At 52.2% G+C, this 12,003-nt stretch overlaps 1 protein-coding gene across 2 annotated transcripts in view; it reads right to left on the bottom strand.

The window, feature by feature from the left end:
- LOC106808282 (protein phosphatase 1 regulatory subunit 16A-like) overlaps positions 1–12,003 on the bottom strand; it is a 126,356-nt gene that overhangs the window by 1,382 nt on the left and 112,971 nt on the right. Inside the window, exons 10-11 of one of the 2 annotated variants that reach the window (XM_014810929.1) lie at positions 10,921–10,971; positions 7,904–7,994 (exon numbers count right to left, since the gene is read on the bottom strand). In XM_014810929.1, the coding sequence (XP_014666415.1) occupies positions 7,904–7,994; positions 10,921–10,971 (142 nt within the window). The remainder of the gene's footprint in view (positions 1–7,903; positions 7,995–10,920; positions 10,972–12,003) is intronic. The other variant, XM_014810930.1, reaches the window with a different exon arrangement.

Here is a 12,003-nt window from a genome sequence, read left to right as displayed (position 1 = left end):
TGCTTAAGAACACGAAATCTATACTGTCTGACAACATAGCTGTGCTGCGTGCGCACAAACAACATGGAATAAGAGAATTACCAGCATTATAGACTGGTGTAATAGAGTCGACAGTTCGACAGCGTTCGAGAGCGCTACACTTACGTGGTCGTAGCGATAGGCCGCGAGGTAAAGGTGGGCAAAACGTCGGTACCAGTCTAATATGCCTCTAGATGACGGCGTTTCGTTGCGCGTCTGTCGCAAAACATACTGTATTACCCCTCATCAACGAAAAACAAAGCAAAGAAGAATACTAGGAAAATTCGTTTATTACGTGCAAAGAATTAGCGCGCCGAATAACGAATACTTTCGAATTGGAATGCATTTTCTAAGAAATGGTCGAGCTGCCCTGGTTAGTCTAAACCGATCGTCGAATGGCCAGGAACTGTCAAAATTCAGCGAAAGTTAGGTGCTTGCGTGTATATATGTAAACGTGTAAGGTGAAGCGAGCGGCAGCAAGACGTGTTAGAGCGCGCTAGCGGCGTTGGCGCGCTTCGCGCGGATATCCCGGCTTGCTTGAATGTCAGCCCAACGCCATAGCAGAAACTTGCTCCTTTCTGATTAGAAACATTAGCCGTTCCTGCCCTCAACGCGTACTAATACTCCACTTAAACAGATGAAATGCCGGAATTGACTTAATGAGGCTATAAAGTGGACCTGTGCGTTACTATCTCGAGATTGAACAATCGAGAAGCAGTCGAGTGATAAGCCACGCAAGATGCGATGTACCGAGCAATGTGAGAACCAGATTTAAAAATTTATCATTTGAATGCTTTTAAGCTGCGCACTTGGTAATGAATGTGCTGGTGGGAGTTTCGCCGCCGATATTGGACATGCGAATAGCAAGAAAGAGCAGGGAGTGTTCCAGTGATAAGTTGCCTGAGTGGGTGGGGGGGGATGTTAACTGGCAAACATAACAGACAAAACTTATTGTGCCTTCATTCAAGTACATTTATGTATATACCATCAAGTTTCACACACATCATTTTCCGCTAACAAGAGCCTTCAATATCATCACTGCAAAATCTAAAACTTGTCTGTACATCAACGAACACGGAATAGGATATATATAATGCCAATATTTAATATAAATAACTGATTCTGCTCACAGAGCTGCTGACGCTAAAACACTATTGCAGTAGTTACAGAGAGTTACACCTGCGTCGATGATGCGTGACTACACACACGTGGATACATGCAAGCACTAGAAAAAATCGCTGGGCCTTTCTCCGATACTAGTGACAACCGGGTCCCAGCGTTTTAATATAGTACGCACGCCGACGAACGGCAAATCACACGGTCATTCTCTGCCACGTCAGAAGCGCGTGCAACTATTCTCAAGCTGCTCTACTGGTAAGGTGCTGCCAAGCGGAGATTGTGGACTTGCCGTAAATGTAGAATGCTCTCGTATAGACTCGCGCCTGCGCTCTGAGCAGAGGCTAGCTAGAACAGTCGCGCTCAGTATAGAGCTGAGAGCGCATGACCAGCTATAGCGCTATAAAAGGTCTACAACGTAAACTCCTCCAGGCGTATCGATAGCCCTCTATACGCTCATGCTCTCGCAAAGGCCGATTGCTGAGCTGATTACATCCGACGGGTACGATGATAGAATTTCGACTCGCGTCTACTGAGCGCATGATGATCTCGAGAACAAGCGTATCATGGTAGGTTATCCTAACTGTGAAGGCTCAGTTTTCTCCTATAGCCGCATCAGACATCTACCTATCTGACTTTATCTTGCGACCTCCTTACGGGAGCGATAGTAACACGCGATCGCTAGCTACTGAAGCGCATTCTGCAATGCTGCGGTGCCGATACGATGATCAGCTCACGTAGCGTGGCTCTAGCGTGCAAGATAGCCTAGCGAGACGTGCCCAGCAAGGCACGTTGCAGCAAACAGTATGGCTCAGGTCAGCGACGGCGACGCGCATCGCACAGACAGCACCACACGCTCTCAACACGCACGCCGCGAGCAGTGAGACGCCTCAGGTGCATTAGGCCTGGGCCCTCGGCCCGAGCAGACTCTCCATGCGAGTGCTCTCGCCACACAGCGCACACATAGCGCACTCGTGCCCAGACGTAAAGAGGGCGGTTCGGCCCGATACGCACGGGTCTGGTCTACCCCCGGTCACTCGTGGTACGAAAATTCTCTTCAGCGCCCGGCAGAAAAGCCCACATCGCTGCATGCTCTGCAGAGAGCAATACAGCAAGAGACGCTCTAGGTGGTCCGTGTTCAGCTCCGCTAATTGAGTCCAGATACTGTAAATCGGCATTCTTAGTAGGTGGCCGCCGAGCGTACTTGGACACGCGCGCGACATATGCTCATCATAGCAGAAGTGAGCCCATTGCGGCTTGAGCCTACAAGCCGCATTCAAGAAAAGCGACTATTACAAGACTGCCGTAAGGATACTTTAAAACCCTGTGACAACGGTTCTGTGAAGTTCAACAAAGAGTGTACATCCGTTTCCGCTTAAACATAGAGCCGACCGTATAGAGCGGCCGTAGCCGGTAGCAGTAGCAGTCAGCCGTGCGCGTAGGCATAGCCAGTAAGCAGTATCCGGTACCGGGGCCGGGCGAGTAGCCAGTATGACGAGAAGCAACGGTCGAAAGCGCCCGTCGACACCCGACAAGTCGATCAGGCCATCAGAGAGGGGGCAAACGGAATATTTATGCCGCGGTCTACGACCCTCCAGTGGAGGCCGCTGAGTCTCGGAACATTCGACCGACGCTCGCCCTAAGTCAGCAAAGATCACGAGGTGACGTATATGGAGGTCGTCAGTATCTGCACGAGTTTCACAACGTGCGTGAGGCGCTGCGCTGCATTAAGGGCAAGCTCTGGTCACGAGCATTTAAACAAGCAGCTCTCGCTGGCGACGTGCGGCCTAGGAGCGAGGGCCCGAAGTGAGCCGAGGCAGGGCGCCGGAATATGCGCGCCGTTCCTGGGCCTAATTTGAAGTAGTTATCGGCAACGCGCTAGGACTCAGCAGGCTATGGTGGGTCAGTCAATCAGCTCTAGCTGATTAGCGCTTCGGCGCAGCTGTCTGTACGAATACGTCCCGCTGCTAGAAGCCCACGTACCACGTGACCTTCAGAGTGCGGCCTACTCTCGCTAAGGTAGCTTCGCAACACTTAGTGCGAAAATGGCAAAGCTTTCGTGCAACGAGAGGCGACTTGTGACCCCAGGGACTACGTGACGTGTGCATGGCTGGTCGGCCGCAGGGTATCTGTGCTAGAAAGTAGCGCGCGATCGCCGGCTTATGCACATTACTGATATACCGCAGCAGGTGTGCAGTACAACAGGTAGATGCAAACGCCATGGTTGGGCAGACAACTAAGACCGCCTAAGAAGACTAGCATAGGCACCGTACAGCGTGAACGACGATACGCCCTAAAGATCGTAGCTGAATCTGTAGATGATTCTACATTTTGTTCTGTGCTCTGTATAGTTCTCCGAAACCGCTTTATTGTCAACTCACCGGCCTGGAGAAACTATGCATGAGGTATGAGGTCTCTGCATATAGATATCATATACACAGACCATATACAATACCTGTTGTATACGTACCTAAGTGTCAGTATACTCTATAGCTATATACCATATACATATATATACACATACGAGTCTCCGTAGACTCATATAAGTGTAAGGTACTCATATCAAATTGTATACGTAGGGACACAGTAGCCTACATACTAAGCCCGATACTTAACCTTGCCATGCGATGCCCAGGTTTGATGCTGCGATTTAGAATTTTCTCACGGGGCATCGGTCAGCCGCCAGTGAGTCTTCAGTGCTAGCGAGTCACGTCGCCGATCGGCATCTTAGGGTCGCGCACATCCCTGCGGAGTGGCACGAGACAGCTAGTGCGGCAACTCGCCTGCAGTAGTAGCCGAGTCGACGGAGACCGATCGCTCAGCAGTAGCAGTGCAGGCAATGCTTAGATCACTAGTCACTGCGCGGCGAGGGCAGTCACGCACGCACTCACGCGGCTCACGTTACGCACAGCTCAGGCAAGGCTCATCCTAGTCGGCGCAGGCAGCTCGGCATCCGCGGACCCACCTCCCCCGGCGGCTGAGCCTCGAAGAATCATGCTCAGTAGTGTCTATCAGATGAGGCTCTATCGTCGCGCGCTGGCCCAGCCGCCGCCATACGCGTTTCGCTCGCAGGCACTGCCGTGAGCTGTCGCGTGCAGGCGCTTTTTCGACGTTCGCAGCTCTCCCGGCAAGCGCGGACGCCAGACACCACCTCCTGCGGTGCGATTGTGTGCCTCGCTCGACCGGAGCCGCGCCTTGTGCTTCAGCGGGTCGCGCGAGCTCGCGGTGGCCCGACGGAATAGGATCCTCGTCAGGCGGCGCTGCTACATCGCGGCTCGCTGCCTGCAGCGCTGCGTCGGGGCGCGCATCGCAGCGCCAGGCTCGGAGTCGCCGACTTGCTGCGAGCCGCGTCCATCGGCCGGAGCTCGTTGTCAGGCCAGACGTAGTGGGATGGTCGGATTTCGCCAGCGCTCGCGCGCGTCGGTTCTCAGCTTCAGCGGCATTCAGGCGAGACGATGACAAAGAAAACCGACAAAGGGCGCGTCCTGCTTCACTGTGCATCATTACGGAGAGAGGCTTCGCGGACGAGACCGAGCGCTGCTGTCCACTGTTGGCCGGACCGTTTTGGAGGTATGCACTTCATCGGTGATCGGTGCGCTGCCGGTACCTCTCTGACCGTTCGGTCCGCGTAGTCGGCACCGCCGTCTGTTGGTTTCCTGCGGAGCAGCAAAGCGCGGGGGGATGGTTGACAGTGTTGGAGAGGGGCTTTATCGACAGCGAAGGGGCGGGATGAGATTGTTCTACGGTAGGAGGTTCTGCAGACGTCGGATCGCTTACGTGACGGGCAGGGTGCTAGCCGCCTTGCTTCCGCTGAGGCTCTCCGGGCTCGGGACTAGATTGGAATAGTTATGTTGTGGCGCAGTGCCGCTGAGCGTTTCTCGGTGCTCAGCGCTGATACTGCTATCTGAATCACCGGAGTCGGCCGTTGTCCCTACTCAGGTACGTCGCTACTTCGTCCGCCCTGCTCACCGTCCACCTGCACCTGCTACTCTTCTCGCTGCATCTCTGGCCCTCTATCTCTCTCTCTCTCGTCTCCCTCCCTATCTCTCTCTCTCTACTCTCTCTCGTCTCCTCTCTTCTCTCGCTGTATTCCCCTCTATCTCATGCGCTCCCCGCCCGTCATACTGCTCTATTTCTGGAGCAGAATGGAATGAGCGGGATCCCTTCTCATGTGAATGCGTGTTGCAGGCGATGCGAAGGGCAAACATGACGGGTACGATAATGATTCATGGTTTATAGCTTTAATGAGGAAGCCTCACGCAATCCTCACTTTCGGGCTTCACTGCTGCTGCTGCCGCTGCGCTGCTCTCGCTGCTGCTGCTTGCCTGCTGCTTCCTGCCGCTGCCTGTCGCTGGCTGCTGCTGCTGCCCGCTGCTGCTGCTCGCTGCTGCTGCTGTGCCGCTGCTGGTCGCTGCTGCCTGCTTGCACTGATTTACGGCTGCTGCTACTGCTACTCTTACTGTACTGTGACTGCTACTACTACTTCTTGGCTGCTACTAGCTTGTTGCTGCTGCTACTGTTGCCTGCATACTCGCTGCCTGCTATCTGCTTCCTGCTACGGCTCCGGCTACTGCTACTTGCTACTGCCTCTGCTACTGCTACTGCTACATGCTACTGTACTGCTACTGCCCTAGTCGTCGGTCTACTACTCTATACTACTACTGTTGTGCTGTTACTGGTTGTTTCTGCTTCTGCTCTACTAGTTTGCTGGCCCAACTGCTTGCTGATACTGCTACTGCCTAGCTGCCTACTGCTACTGCTACGGCTACTGTACTGCTACTGCTACTGCGCCTTACGGCTGACCGGCTACGGCTACTGTACTGCTCCGGCTACTGCCCTACGGCTACTGTACTGCTGACTTGCTAACCTGCTGTACTGTACGGCTATGCCTACTGCTAGCGCCGCTACTGTACTGCTACTGCTACGGCTACGCGCTACGGCTACTGCTACGCTACTGCGTCTGTACTGCTAGCTGCTCTACGGGCTACTGCCTACTGCTTACGGCGTTACGGGTACTGCGTATTGCTACTGCTACGGCTACTGCTACGCTACGGCTAACTGCGGTACTGGGCTACTGCGACTGCTACGGCTACGGTACCTGCTACTGCTACTGCTACGGCTACTCGGCTACTGCTACTGCTCGGGCGTACTCGGCTACGGCTACTGCTACTGCTTACTGTCTGTTTGCCTGCTGCTACTGCTACAGCTACTGTACTGCGGTATGCTACGGCTACTCGCCTACTGTTGTTCTGGCTGCTGTACTGCATACGAGGCTGTGCTGCTGCTTCGCTGCTCCCGCTCGCCTGCTTCGTGCTGCGCCGCCGGGCTTCTGTCTGTCTCTGCCTGCTGCTACTGTTGCCTGCAACTGCTGCTGCTACTGTTGCTGCAACTGCTGCTGCTACGGCTACTGCTACTACTACTACTACTACTACTACTACTACTACTACTACTACTACTACTACTACTACTACCAGGAGTAAGATAATATAGGTAAGGTAATAATAAGATAATATACCTATATTATCTTACTCCTGCTACTACTACTACTGCTGCTGCTGCTGCTGCTGCTGTTACTGTTGTTCTGCTGCTGCTGCAGGGAGGACTAGCAACGACAGATGCAAATCACACACGCACAATTTAATCTTACTATGGATCATCGATTTTCTCTACCCCTAACCCATTCGCTCTACCTCCCTCTCCATCCCTCCTTCTCTAACTCTCGCCCTTCCTTCTCCTTGTCTGTCCTTCTCTATCACATACACACGTGCACGCACGGACGCGCACACGGACACACTCATGGATGCATGCACAGACGCACACACGCGCACACACACAGTCTCTTTCTCTCGCTCTCTCGTTCGCTCTCTTTCTCTCGCTCTCTCGTTCGCACGCTTTCGCTCTCTCTCTCTCTCTCGCTCGCCGCATGAATCAGGCAGCATTCAGATTTGCGAGTCGTGAGCGCGGCGACAGCAGCAATTTACACAGCTGATGCAGCATCGTGCATTGATTGCATAACGCGATCCGCACAACTAGGTCAACGAGCTGGATACTTTTAAGTCATCTCGACTCGCGATGGCTTTCTAATGAGATGCTCCTGCCTGCGGTACTAATGACGTGTCTCATCCGCTCGCCTCGCAAGAAAACAACAACGCAAAAAATTAATTAGCAGTACGCGTTTAGTTTTGCGTTGTACTTATAAGGTCGAGACAGCCACCAATGCCTGGCCTTTATTGTAAACCGTATTGTATGCCGCCGTGTTATATTATATTGACGGAGGAACATCCGCAGGGGCTTCAAGAATAGCAGCGCATTGAATCGTCAGCTGATAACAGAACTAACAGGCAGGATGGACAATGATAGAGCTAGCCGTGGTCAACTGATCACGGGGGAGGGGGACCTACGTCAGTCAGGACGGACAATGATAGAGCTAGCCGTGGTCAACTGATCACGGGGGGGGGGACCTACGTCATTCAGGACGGACAATGATAGAGCAAGCCGTGGTCAACTGATCATGATTTATGATTAATGTCACGTTTCATGATATAACGAGGCCACGAACAGGAGGTTAAACAAGGAGAGTCGGTGAGGAGCTAAAGATCAGTCTGCATCCACGAGGCTTGTGAGAAAGCTGTCCACGCGGTCAAGTGATCCATCTTCATTAGCCAGCGAGTGAGGACTAGAGCTTGCTACACTAGCGCCTCCCCCTCCCTCCCCCGTCACGGGAATCTCTCTCTCTCTGTCTCGCATGCATGAGCTCGCGCACACGCACCTCTGTTTGCACGCGTAGCTTGGCCTCCTCCTGCGCCTCCCTGCGCGACAGCATAGACTTGTCCCGCAGGCTTGTCCTTCGTATCGACTGGCTGCAAAGACAAAGTGAGGAAGCGATTACTTACGGTCGCAGGCGGCGAGGCACACGCACGCACGCACGCACGCACGCACGCACGCGCGCACGCACGCATACACCGCCGCAAATCAGAGCATCGCCGGGGCCTGCGAGCGAGCGGTGGAGGTTGTGAGCCAGGTGGTCGTTAGCGAGCGATGAGGGGATGCTGCGAGAGTGCGCCCTATCGACGATCCGCCGGCTTCTCTTTTCAACGTGACGACAGACAAGTGCGCGCTGGAGACGACGGACGTGCGGCGCCTGACGAGTGAACGCGCGGCGCGCCGCCGCCGCTGCCGTGTTTGCTCTCACGGTCATGAAGCTGAGCTTCTATAGTATGGCTTCATCGTGTGTGCGGGTGCTCGCATGCATGAAAAACTATGCTAATGTCTCCCCCGGGGGGGGGGGGGGGGCCGGGGGGGGGTCGTGAGGGTCGTACGACCCCCCAAAAATTTTAAAAGGTCCACATTTTTTCCCCCGGGGGGGGGGGCGTTCGCGTGGTCAGCGTAGTTTGGCTGTCTTCCATCAACCGCAGCCGGCGAGTGCTGCCGCGGCATACGGCAAGGACGCCGTGGTCGATGTTTAGACCGCTGTCGGGTAGGGAACGCGGCACTAGCGTGGTAGGTGGTAGGGGTAGTGGGACAGGTGGGGTAGACTGGGGACAGGCATACTATTTATGTAAATAAGGCGCCGCCATAGCCGCAGAATCACGGTCGGTTGACATATACAAGAAGATTAAAACAAAACCCTGTAACTGAATTTACGCGCAGAATATGTCTGTCGCGGGCTATAGGCCGGGTCCAGCGGGCGTGTATGTGTATGCACACAGGCAGTACAAACAGCGCTTGTACTGGAGTTTCTTGGCTGACAATTCAGATGAGAGACCGCGAGTTTTTACTGTGTATACAGTTTATACATGGACAATTTACACTCTTATAACAGATTTCTTTTAAATCTGAACAATGTTTGTCATCTGGTCAACCGGCGTGGTGACATTTATGAAAGAAAGCGCGCGCACGATAAATGTTTGACAGAGTGTCTTAAATGTTTCCAGCGTTCTATAGGCCTCGCAAGTATAACGCGGTGTTTTAAGTCTCAAAGAACAGATCGGCGGACTTGCACGAAACACGATTTTGCGATAGCAGATCATACTAATCTGACGCAATGAAATCCCTTCGATTGATTCTGGCATTCCAGATGCATCACAGACTGCCCCTTCCTTGTTGTATTTATTATTACATTCAGCTACACAGTGGATGAGGACCACCCACTTCTTTTAAGTATTTCTGTTCCATTACCGTTATGAACATCACAGCATCAAGAATAGTAATATACAACTCCAATGCGGAGATATTTCCACAGTCTCTATAAGGAAGTCTCTACCACGCAGGTGAAATACAACGCAAAACGGATTCAAACGGTAAACCCGTGGTTATTACGCCCGTGTCCATAACCCCAAGAATATAATAATAACGCATGATAATGAATAATGACCCCGAGACGCATGAGCTAGCGTAAATTCGCAGCGAAAACACACGAGGCTCTTTTTCTCCTCAAATCAAATTTCCATCGATTTCTCGCGCCCATCAAACGGTAGCCATTGGTAGGCGGCGCTATAAGCAGCGCCGTCTTTATTCGATAGTAAATCACGCTGAATATCGGGCGTGCTGTAATTAAGCGGACTGCTGCAGCCGACCAGCCGACGAGCCTCGCTCGCAGGCCAGAGTAATTAATTAGGATAACTCTCTACGACGTAATCACACCGCGCCAGACGACCATCTACTCTCCATTACAGACCCGAGTCTGAGTCTACCCCGCGACTATCCACGAGTTTCAGCTCAGGTCCTTGATGAACTTTATACCGCGATTGAAATGATGCGCGCTGCGCCCACGATTCCAGCCGTGCAATCAACACACGCATGCTAGTATCACTCACCAGCGTGGCCGGCGTATTAGTTAAGTACACACGAGGTTAATGGCACAAACGCCGGTGAGCAAGCAACGGGAGGGATTAGATTGTTACCGTAGCCAACCGAGAAACGACTATTTACAACCTGGATGAGTAAGTTAAGTGCAGGCAAACATAGACGCCCACTGCAACCATACACTCATGCACTCACAGATATGTTGCGACACACACACACACACGGACGCGCACGCACACCGACCTTATCACGCGCACACACGATGACAATTACCTATTAGTTAGTTTAAGAAATAACAAGATGGCTAACAAAACACATCGTGTATTAATACAAAAGTTAACGTGTTACGGTTTTAATCGATAAGTCGTCACGCCGCACGTGTGCGCCTACAGGCGACGCACAGCAACACGCAACGACCTGTTACGTGGCCACGTTACAGCAGCGAGCGGCGCAGCATGCGGGCTGACAGCTGCCTCAACTGCTGACAGTCGCCACATCTTTCGCTCGCCTCTCGCCAGCAATGCCTCTCATATTTGCCGCCACCGCACAGAAATCAGCACGATGCAACAACCAGCGTTGATTTCACACCGATAGCAACTTCAGTCGATTTCGTGAGAAGTATGAGCCGAAAGGTCACCGCGTTCAGCCGCTACGTCACCACACTCACGAGAGGGCGTGCGTGGGCCGCTACGTCACCACACTCACGAGAGGGCGTGCGTGGGCCGCTACGTCACCACACTCACGAGAGGGCGTGCGTGGGCCGCTACGTCACCACACTCACGAGAGGGCGTGCGTGGGCCGCTACGTCACCACACTCACGAGAGGGCGTGGGTGAGCTGGTACGTCACCACACTCACGAGACGATGACACTATCGCGTCATCGGATGGAAAACGGTAGTAGTGTCGTTAGAGAGAGAAGTGTAGTGTGGTTACAGTTAGTCAATGCACGTGCACAAACACCGTTATCTTCTATAGCGGTACCTCGACTTTGACGTGACAGACGTGATTGATGAGCAGGAACCGTAAAGATGCCTGAGAAAACAAACAGATCGCTTGAGAACGGCGCCGTGTCGGGGTGTGTGTTGTAGAATCCCCTCACACATACACACACACACGGACATTATCACACTACCTATATACTTTGTGTGCGGCCGGCCAGCTAGCGCACACTCGGGCCAGTGCGGTGGCGTCGCAGTGACAACAGCTACCTGCTGTTGCTAGCGACGTACATCGGTCGCCATTAACGGACACCAATAGCACATGCGATAGAGCAGGAATGAATGTTGTGTTCTATATATGAGGTGCCTCAAATTCCTATAGGAACCCTAAAAACCTAATGCGACCCTTATTCACGTGTAAAATTGGGATTGCCCTAACTTAACTTGGAAATTTAATATTAACCGTAAGGCAGCGCTAAAAAGAGAGCTGCCATAAATTTTCTTACAAATAGGACCCTTAGAGAGCCTTAATGTTTACCGTGTACTACTAAATAGGGGTTACACGGGGCTATACCTAATCGCGAGGGGCAGTACGTTCTAGGTCGGCCACCAAAATACATGTATCAGTTACAATCACACGGAGGATGAGAGTCCTACATGGCGCATATACCTCGTGTTTTATAGATATGTATCGCCTGCCTTCTGCTGCACAGATACTTATATTACTATAATCAAGAGCTAATAATAGGTATTATTAGCTCTTGCTATAATGAGTAACAGGAAAATCTATAATTTCCCAACTCCAGACAGCGATTTTAAAGCACGCCCACCCAGCTGGTAATTACTAAAGTTACATCCTAGCAGCAAAGAACTCGGGTGACAAACAGATACAGTGTCAGCGAGCTCTCTCATGAAGAAATTATGAAGCTAATTAAAAAATAATAATATAGCTAATTATAAATACACTAAAATTAATCTAATCTAAAACGTTTTCTGGCATCAGTAGTGATGGCAATTAAGGAACGACAATTAAGGCCAGCTAGGAACGTACACGTCTATTGCCCACCTCCTAAACTGCTGAATGGTGATAGCAAGATATTATTTCAGTGCCTGGATTTTAGCTACG

The sequence above is a fragment of the Priapulus caudatus genome, unplaced genomic scaffold (genome assembly GCF_000485595.1).
Source record: "Priapulus caudatus unplaced genomic scaffold, Priapulus_caudatus-5.0.1 Scaffold265, whole genome shotgun sequence".
NCBI lineage: Eukaryota > Metazoa > Priapulida > Priapulimorpha > Priapulimorphida > Priapulidae > Priapulus > Priapulus caudatus.
The sequence above is the reverse complement of the archived record's forward strand: the minus strand, read 5'-3'. Positions and strand labels throughout refer to the sequence as shown.